The sequence below is a fragment of the Calypte anna genome, chromosome 2, assembly GCF_003957555.1.
Source record: "Calypte anna isolate BGI_N300 chromosome 2, bCalAnn1_v1.p, whole genome shotgun sequence".
NCBI classification, from domain to species: domain Eukaryota; kingdom Metazoa; phylum Chordata; class Aves; order Apodiformes; family Trochilidae; genus Calypte; species Calypte anna.
Window position 1 is genome coordinate 24,097,668 of NC_044245.1, and position 10,359 is coordinate 24,108,026.

Sequence of the window (10,359 nt, forward strand, 5' to 3'; positions counted from 1 at the left end):
AGAAAACAGTGTTCTTAAAAGTTGATGGTATCTAAATATACATTTCAAAATATTATTTTTAGAGTTAAAAAAAAAAAATTATTTTAATGCTTTCATATATTGTTATCAGCCCAATAACTTTGAATAGTAGTGACCCGGGAGCTGACAGGATTGGCTGCACAACGATTTCCATCTTGACTGGCTGCCCAAATTGGCAGTTTGGATTGACGCAAGAGAGCCAGTTCTCGCATGGCACAGAAAGACTACCACATTGAGGAATGGAAATATAAACAGACAGCCTGATTGTTTGTCAACTTGCAATTGTTTGACTAAAAAAACCCAACCTAGCCCACCATCCCACCCCCCCAAACCCAGAGTATATCATTTGCCCTGAAAAACCTTGGTAGCTGAGGAAACTGCAATAGGTTACTGGTTTATGTTTCAGGGCTTTGTATATTGTACGCAAGGGAGTGCCCATTAATGGAAAACCCAAGGTAAAAAGACACTCTTTCTATGTTAGGGCCTTTTTTCAGAAGGTACGAAGGAACAGGGTGTGCTGGTATCCTAAAGATTTCATTGCTGCCATAGTCTAATGTAGATAACCTTACCCTCAGCTCTGCCATCCAAAGGAAGCAAAAGATCTTGAACAGCTTGTTCCTTCCAGATATCTCCACTCTGCCAGAGATAATTGAGTTGGTGTTCTGAAAGTGAGTGAAAAAGCTGGTCTATTTTTCCTTTGTGAACAAATCTGTTCAGATCACTTCCTTTTGCCAGATAGAAAAGAGCCATAGGGTGCCTGGAACAGCGGAGGGTTCCATATAGCTCTTTGAAAGATTCCCTTAAGCATCGGATATAAGTTTCCATTTTCTTGGAATCTTCATTTAATTGTTTCCTGTTCCGAGGCCAGAACAGTAAGGAGGCTAGAAAGAAAGGCTCTATACATTGTGAAGTTTGTTCCACTTGCTGTAGAATTCTTCGAAGCAGACTTTCCAACTTATTAGAAGTATGTAAAGTAGTGGAGTTAGGTTTAATGCAATTCAGAACAATATTTGCCAAAATAAAATTCAGTTTGTCTTTCAGAGTTGCTTGTTCATTCTCCTCACACAAAAATGTATAAGCTTTTACAATGTCTTCTACTTCTCCATCAGCATTTTTGTGATTTCTGTGGAGGTATTTCAAAATTCCAGAAAAGGAGTCTGCTTTGGAAGCCTCCACAGCTTCTCTGTATGCTTCTATATGCTGAGACATGGACAGCTTTGACATCTGTTTACTTTTCAGCTGCTCAAAATCAAAATTACAAAATATTTCTTTGTATTTGGTAAAACATTCTTGAGCCTTCTGGTATATTTTTGCTTCCACAATTTCTTTTTCTTTGTTCTTTGTTTTGAAAAACACAAAGTAGTCTTCAATAAAGTCAAATGATCTTTTCAACTGTGATTGCAAATGACATAGAAAGCTGGAATAATGTTCAAGCACCTTGAACATTTCACTTTGTCTGTGAGGGTCATCTGCATTCAAAATATTACTTCCTGATAGATGCTTTGTCAATTTTTTTCTACACAGTAAGCCTTTTTTGCTGAAAAAAGGAACTTGGCAAAGGACATCAATAACATAAAGACCAGTTTTCTATCTCTCCCTGATACCCAGCAGTATTGTACGGTTTAATCTTTTTTTTAAGGTTATGGTGCTTCAAGTGGCTCATTTTTGTTCATATTCAGCTTGCCGCTGAGATTCTCTGAAAGCCTGTGAAGCATTCTTAGCAAATTCTAGCAAATATTTCAGTTTTTCAGGTGTTAGGGCTGCACTCTTTCGCTCAAACTCTACGTAGTTTCTTAGCTTACTTTTAAAGACTTGACCTAGTGTATCTGATATGTATGAATTGTGTTGTGCTCTTCGTTTGGCTTCTTTAGCCCAAAATAATGCAGAGTCAAAATTTCTTTCTTTAATGTAGAAGTATCTTGCTAAGGCTTGGCAAATGAAACCATTTTCCTCAAATCTCTCAGATGCTTGTTTTAATACACATTGCACTTTACTACACTTCTCTTCCTTATGAATTGCCTCAATTAAGGAGGAAAATAATGTGTCTGTCTCATTGCCATGTTCCTTGCGCTGTCTAGTAATCAGCAGGGTTTGTATATCACGAATAAGTTTGTCTTGCTCTAATGAGGTCTTGTAAAATAAGTCTTCTTTCAATAACTGCAATGTAATTTCACTTTTAGGCAAGTCATAGGTTAGTTTCAATTCTGTTAGGCATTGAGATGCTATCAGTGGGTGAACGATACGAAGACATTTGCATCTTGGGTATTCACATACCTGATCATATATTAGAATGTTGGAACAAATTCTCATCTTTTCTATCAATTTATCTTTACTGCAGCCAATCTCTTGAGAATTAATTCCTAAGAATGCTTCACATAATGATATTGAAACTGCAGACGTTTTCACATATGAGTTTAGCAGTGTGAGATAGCAAACAAGCCGTACTGGTTTAGATGCAGTATCTAAATTATGCAAGGTACTTTTTACCACTCTTTCGATGTATTGTGGGTCAAAGTTTTCCTTCATAATCATAAATGAATAGAAATCATCAGCCTGTGGATGTTCCTTTTCAATAGATTTTAGTTTCTGATCAAAAGCCCTTTGCTCTTTTCCAGAAAGCTCATGTTTTAAAGAAACACTGTTCAGTAAGTTGATTGTTGAACTTTCATCAGGATTCTGAGATCTCATACAGTTTAGAATGATCACTAAAGGCTCTACATATGGAATGTATTTTTCTGTTATAGCCACCTCAATATCTTTCTGCAGAGAATTGACATTTTCTTGCTCTTCAAAATCATCCACAAGGAGTAACACTGGTAAATAGCCTGTGTTATTGTCTGCTCCACACGTGAGCAAAGTTGTCAGCTGTGTTCCCAAATCACTTGCTTTGCTTTTCAGAACAGCACATCTGAATTTCGCCCGGAGATTCCAAAGGATATGCATAGCTAATGTTGTCCCGCCACAGCCTGGATGGTGGTAAAGGTTGACAATTTTTACAGGAGACTCATTAGCTTTGCTAGATGAAGAGACAATTAGGTGCTCAAGCTTTTCATAACTGTCTCTTATGACAAAATCTAAAGTATATTTTTCAGAAGAAAAATAGAAATTCCACCATGATACTTTACCACCTCGATAAAAATTTTCTTCCCGCTCTTTCATGAAATTTTTAAATTTTTCTTCATCCTTCTCTATTTCTGTGTCTTTGCACTCATTTACACAGAGTATTTCCAATGCTGCCATGGAGTTTTCTTCCTTCTTTAGAAGAATGGTAGAAAGACCGATAGAGGGAAGAAGTCTTTCAGAAGACTGTGTCATTGAGTTTAATTTTATGATGGTACCATTTACCATTTCCAGGCTTAAATTAGAAACACACTTGTCTGAAAGTGCTTCCTCACTAATGCCTCTAGCTTTCAGAAGATCTTTCCAAAGCTGGTATGTATCTGGACCAATGCAAATGCAGGTCAAGTAATCTAGTCCCTTTAATTCTTGGTAAAATGTCACAAATGTCTCAATAAGGGGATCCGCCTGGTCTTCTACTTTCGAAAGCAAAAGAAACACTGTTAAAACCTTTCCACTCTGCTTTACATCTTTGTGTGAAAGAAATGAAATCATTTTTCTGACACTAGCAGCTCTGTCTCGTTGCCATGAAGAAGGATCTAGTGGTGGTTCAGTATTGCCTGTGAAGTCTGATCTACCATTGCAAAAAATCCAGTTGGTCTCCTGATACAGTTTCAGCTTTTCAGCTTGTTCAGAAACTGATCCCACTTCATTTTCATAATGATATGGGAAGTGAATTTTGGCATTTTGATTTTTTTGGTAAATCTTGAGCACACCATTTTTTTCTGATTCAGAATCAAAGTCAAGCACAGCAAACCATTTTATTTCCTGTAAAAAGTCTAAGTGAGAAATTTGACTTGGGTGGCACTTGTTTGTTACCAAAATGTAGTAGTCATAGTAAGAGTCATCTAGTGAGTCTTTGTTACCCGTGAGCAGCCTAGATAGCTTAAATCCTTCAAGTACTGGCCTGTGTTGCTTCAAGTTATATTCTTCCTCTGCTTTTTTACGAGAAGTTGCTAAAGATGACAAGCTGCTTTTAAAAGTTTCAAATTCTTTTTGGCCATAAATATTTCTGGAACTAGCTCCATCCCGGATGAAGACAGTTTTTTGCCAACACTTTTTTTTATAACTGTATGTCCTGGTAGAGAAATACTTTGTGTCACATTTGTGATATTTGGGAACCACATCCACTTCAATGACAAATGTATGTGATGGATCTCCATTTTGTAATAATACTTCCACAAATCTAGGTTGTCTGATGCAATCTCGTGCAATATTGACGTAATCCTTATTGAAGTAGTCTTTGAATGATTTATCCAATTGATCAACGTAGCTATTTCTACTGGTAACTTTTATTCCTTCAATTTGTCCGTGTGGATTGTCACGTACTCCAAAATGAATGGTCCCATTTGTGCGGGAGTTCATGCAGGCTGCAGCAAATTTAAAGGTGTCATTGGTAAATTTCTTCAGGATGTCATCTTCTGCTGCCTTGTCTGTGTTGGTAAGTAATTTGAATTCATGTGCTGGATCAATGAGATTAGATGGTCCTGTTTCAGGCACTTTAAGAATATTGTACTGTATGTATCGAGTACCATCACTGAAACTGTCAAAAGGATATGGCATACACATCTTTCCAGTTGGGTCCCGACTGCTTGACAGCGTATCTTCTGATCCATTCTCTTTGTCAATGGACTTGAATGCTTTTTCTCTTACAGTGGGCTCTGTCTTAGAATCCTGCAGTGTACTGGAATTAAATAAATCGTGTTTCTTCTTGCTCTCTTTCTTCTCAATTTCTCTGTCTTCTCCTTCTCCATCGAGGCACTCTGCAGTGTCTTCTTGTTCCATGGTCTGATTTGAAACTTTTGGTAGAATGTCATGCTGTTTCAAGAAATACATTATTTGAAGAGCAGTCCCATAAGGTATGCCCATTGCCACCAAATCTGCTTTAGTTATCTCTTTCAAAGAACAACCAGTCACCTTTTGATTAAACAGGATTTCTGCATATTGGTGGTCTATCTTGACCACTTCAATTGCCCATTGTTTGACTTCTTCTTTTGTCCACTGTTTAAGAGGTTTACATAAATATGATTTCTCATGCTTTTCAGTGCTTAAGTTTTCCATTCTTTAATGAAAAAAATCACAAAATTAGTAAACAAGTGATTTATAATAGCTTACTAACTGAAAACACAGTTTTTATTTTCCTTGCTGTTATCAGCCATTAATTTAATTATTAGTGCTTAATTAATTAATCTGCTGCATGGAACACCACAGTTCAATTAGGGGACACTGTGAGAGCGTGAAGTAAGATATTTGTAAGGCATTAACTACTTATAAGAGATGTATTTTTAATATAGTTATTTTATTTGAATCCTGTTTTTAAAACTTTTTCTGTAGCTGATACTGCACAAAATTTGTGACTGATAACTATCTCTAGTCACTTGGACACCTATTTGTAATTGTATTGGCCATCCAATAGTAAGAAAAAAATTCAGATTCATAGAATATCCTGAGTTGGAGAACACCCAGTAGGATCATTGAGTCCTGCTCCAGACTCCTCATAGGAAAACCTAGAAGTTAAACCATACATCTACAAGCATTGCCCAAACACTTTTTGAGCACTGACTGGCTTGAGGCTGTGACCTTTTCACTGGGGAGGTTGTTCTAGTGATTGATCACCATCTTGGTGAAGAATTTTTTCCTAATATCCAATCTGAACTTCCCCTAACTCAGCTTTAATCCATTCTCCCCTGCCCTGTCACTGGACACCAGACAGAAGAGATCAGCATCACCCTCTCTGCTCCCCACCACGAGGACTTTGTAGACACCCATGATGTTACTTCTCAGTCTCATCTTCTTCTAAGCTGCTTCTAGTAAGTCATGACCTCTAGTCCTTTGACCATCTTTGTTTGTCTTCTTTGGACATATTCTAATATTTTATATCCTTATATGGAGGACCCCTAAACTACACACAGTACTTCAGGTGAGGCATCTTCTGAGCCCTGAAGAACATCACTAGTGACTGACCACCAGCCAGATATTACTGCATTTACTGTGATACTTTGAGTCCAATCTTTCAGCCAGCTGATCACCCATCATGTTGTGTACATGTCACAAATAGCTCTCCTTAAGTTTCTGGTTTGGTGAAGAAGAAAAATTAACTGCACAAAGAAATCCACCCTTTCTTTTTTTTACCCTTAGATACAGTTAGGCATAGAATTTGCTTGAACAATGCTGCAAACATATATTGGGGTGGAAAGATACTACTATGGTTACCTAGATCCTGCTATTGCAAATGAAGTGAAAATCTTTTCCTTATTACCTTTTCAGTACCTTTTACATTCACAAAGATTTCTTAAGTTAAACAAAAGTAAATAGTTCAGCAGCATTTGTGGAGATAAGTGATAGGAAGAACATCTTACAGCTCACTTGGTCTTAGTAAATGTGGATATTTTGCAAAAACTTTAAATAAAAAAGTAGAATACAACCAAATAAGTCCCCTTAATATTGTCTAACTTTATCCTCTCACTCCCTTTGGGAGAAGTTTATTCATTCATCTGAATTTTTTACTTCATGGAATTGCACCAAACTACAGTTGGTGCAGTAGTAGTAATGGCCTCCTCCACTCACATTTTCTTATTCATAGATGTGCTCCTGAGACAAAATGACTACTTAGATATTTTCTGTGATTTTTTTTTTTCTGAAAGAACATTTGTTTATTTAAACCACCTTAGTGGCATGCTTTCCTCAACCCACTCTTTAACTTTCTAAACTGCAAACTTTAGTGAGAAGCAATAGCAAAGGTTTCTTAGAGCTAGTGCAGGAAAACAGCTGTCCTGTCTTGTGCTACAGGCCAAGCTGACTCCTGATTTAATTAATGAACCATGAGAGCTGAGAAGAAATGTGGGGCTGTGGGTTACAGAAGCTGCAGTTGCATTTTGTCTTAACAGCCTTTCCCCTTCACTTACAGCAAAACTAGTTTCTAGGTCTTTAAATGCCACTATGGTACAAACATATTGTCAAAAATTGAGGGTCCAGGGGGGTAGATGCCCAATATTCTTATTCCATGACTGAAATAGCTATTGTATTCACCAGAAACTCCACCCACAGTACCCAATCGCTGAGAAAAGAAACTGAAACTAAAGTATTTCTTCTCAGAGACAGTGTTCAACCTGGCAAAGTTAAAGTACAGTTTAAATTCCTATCAAACTTATACTTTCTAACAGAGGTGCAATTTACTCCTAACATAAAATGAAACATATCTTTAAAAATATTACTACCTGTTTCAGAGTTTTCAGATCCTTAATGAAACTGAGACCAAACTCTCCAGACTGAGATAGTTTCGTTTCCTAGACTTGAGGCTGTGTTTCTGTGATTCGCTGTTTCTGTGTTTCATGTTACTGGCTAGTTAATGATTCTGGCTGGCTGAAATACTTTAAAAATGTCCTTTTCCAAACACAACAACTTTATTATATTATTTCTGCAGAATTGCTTCTCTGAGGAGAAATGATTTAGATAATTTCCCATAATCTCATAGACACCTTTCATGTAGACATTTAAGAGATTCGGAAAAGCTTATTTTAGCAGATTATAGATTATTTTACATTTAAAATTAATGTCTCAAAAAGCCCCCCCAAAAAAACAAACCAACCAATGAACGAGTTGGTTTTATTGGTTGCAGTTTTATTCCTATAGCTGTTCAATACGCGTATGTTGTTCAAACAGGAAACCAAACAGCTAAAATTCAGCTGAACAGCCAGTCTAAAAGTATGTGAAAAAAACCCAAAACGCTAAAACTAGTGGATAACCTTCTCATAGAAGTCTATGATCAGAAATAGTAAGAAGGAAAGACCACTGACAGACATATGATCTGTTTTACCCCATGGAAACACCCATCTCTAGAGAACAGAAATGACAGTGCCTGCTAGAGAATACGTATCATTACTTACCTTTCTCGCATGCTTCTAGATTACCCTTCCAGCATGATGGCCAAATGCTGTAGACTGAGCTAGACAGAAGCTGGGTGTTGCAGAGAAGTAGGAGGAGACAGGTGTAGGGTGTTTGGGAGGCTCTAGTGCTCTTATCTCCTTTTGCTTTCTCTTTCAACCACCACAGTTTCTTCTAGTCTGCCTCTTCCTAACTTTCTATTGGGGAAATCAGCGGTCTGCTAGGAAATTAATGGAAGAATTCTGTTTAGGATGCCTTTATTAAAACATTTGCACAGCACTGTCTGGAGCTACTATCAAGAAACCTGAGAAATTAGGAAATACTGTCTGAGCAATACTTGGCTAAAAAAATGCAATTAATTAGACATAAGATCTTAAACCAGAGAACATTCCTGGAATGACAGAAAAGGGGAAACTATACAAGAGATGCTTTTGAGAAATGTGACTATTCTTTAATAATTTTGCATAATCAGGGTTACTGACTTGCTCTTCATCTTGGTTGCTTGATACTCCACACTGCAAATGCATTTATTCCTTGTCTCCTTCTTTGGACCAAACAACTACTTCGATTTGAAGTGTATATAGTATAGTTCTGTAGATAGTTTACTCCAGAAAAGTTTTCCCTTAGGCAGTGTACTCCAGTGCCCAGTGAACAAGCTTTATTTTGCTGCTATTGACTGCTTTTGCTTCCCATATTTCACACTACTGACATTGATCTTATATTATTGTACTCCACTGACCCTGTTCTTTCATTGCTTGCCCTTCACTGTCATGAAAAGCTGTGACAAACAGGAGACGTCTGAGGAAGACAATGGTGACCATTAAAACACATTTATTTCGAAGAATGTCAGCAAGTGTGCTCAACTTAGCAGTTTTGTGTCCCACAGATGAAGAGACTGAAAATCCTTGCATTGTGTAGGACTCACACTGGAGCAGTTCATGAAAGTCTGCACCCTGTAGGAAGGACTCAAGCTGGGACAGGAGAAATGTGTGAGGAGCACAGAAGATAGCAACCGAAAGGAACATCCATGGACTGACCAAACTGTTATGAACTGACCACAGGCCCCCATTTCCCATTCCCCTGTGCTGCTTGGAGTGGCAGAGAGAGGAGGTGGAAGAACTGGGAAAGGAAAAGAAAAATTGAATCTGAGAAAATGGAGTAAATATACTTTAGTTTTCTTCCTTGTCACCTGACATCTAACTCTATTTAACTGGAAATAAAATAAATTATTTTTTCCCAAGTCATGTCTGTTTTGCTCATAATGGTAATTAGTAAGTTCTCTCCCTGTCTTTTTCGTGATCCACAAATGTAAGCATCTTCTTTTCTCCCTCATCCTGCTGAATGAAGGGAGTGAGTGGGTGACTGGGTGGGCACCTGGCAGCCAGCCAAGTCCAACCCAATATAATCCTTCAGAATTTCTGTTCTGAGAACAACTGTGTGAGGTACTGCAAATTTTAGAAAGCAAACAGCATCTCCAGCCACCGTAAAGCCAGCTGTAGAAAAGCCAGCATCTCTTCCAGCTGTTGATGCTCGTCATAGTACTCTTTCTTTCTATCCTTATATGCTTGCTCATGTACTTTAGCTATGTGTGTTTCTTAAGTCCTGGCATGCATCTGTCTGTCACTGCACAAAATCTTGCCTGAAAAATGGAATTATTACCTGCTGAATCCCTAATGGCTGCACTTCTTAGGAATACATCCTCTGCAGATAGAATGGTAAAGCTGTACATTAAACGATCCCATGTATTATCATGTCAAAGCCAACTTATAGAAACTAATGCTTGATGTGATGAAATAAAAACATCTTTTTTCCAGGCTACTGTGCAGATCTGACATTATTTTAAGCACTCTGGTATGAGAAGTTATAAGGAATAATAATACTGTCTTTGTCTCAGCACATCATCAAGTGCCATAAAGTGCAGCATCCGCTGTTTCCTCTGATTTTGTAACATTTATCAAATTTCTCTACTCTGTTCCATAAATTACTAAACAGACATTTTTTATATTGTTTCTCCTTGCTGTCCTATTGATACCTACGATATCATCTGTTCCAGAAACATCTCTGGTTTTTAGGTGGTGAGGTCACACAGAAGCCTTCAAAGCCTTTTCTTTCAAGAGGCAAATAACCTCTTTGTCTATTGTGGTAATAACCTCTCACATTTTCTTTAAAAAAGACTTATTAATCACATAGGCTTGTATTTTCCTGATGCTGATATGACTGGCTATTTCCTCTGCCCATCAACCTCCCTTCTATTCTTTCACTAAACTTCTGCATATCACCCTCCTTCCTTCTATGGCTGTGCTTCCTGAGGTTTCTCTTTAAAGAAAGGAAATGAAAATG

The 10,359-nt window shown here is 37.6% G+C and overlaps 1 protein-coding gene across 1 annotated transcript; it reads right to left on the minus strand.

Annotated features, from left to right (window-relative positions):
* Positions 1 to 397: 397 nt before the first annotated feature.
* On the minus strand, positions 398 to 8,096 carry LOC103528857 (sterile alpha motif domain-containing protein 9-like). Its single transcript, XM_008494264.2, is given in 5 exon segments — positions 398 to 569; positions 571 to 1,602; positions 1,604 to 1,678; positions 1,681 to 5,197; positions 8,022 to 8,096. Coding segments are annotated over 5 exon segments (4,791 nt in total). The 5' UTR covers positions 8,033 to 8,096; the 3' UTR covers positions 398 to 413.
* Positions 8,097 to 10,359: the final 2,263 nt, after the last annotated feature.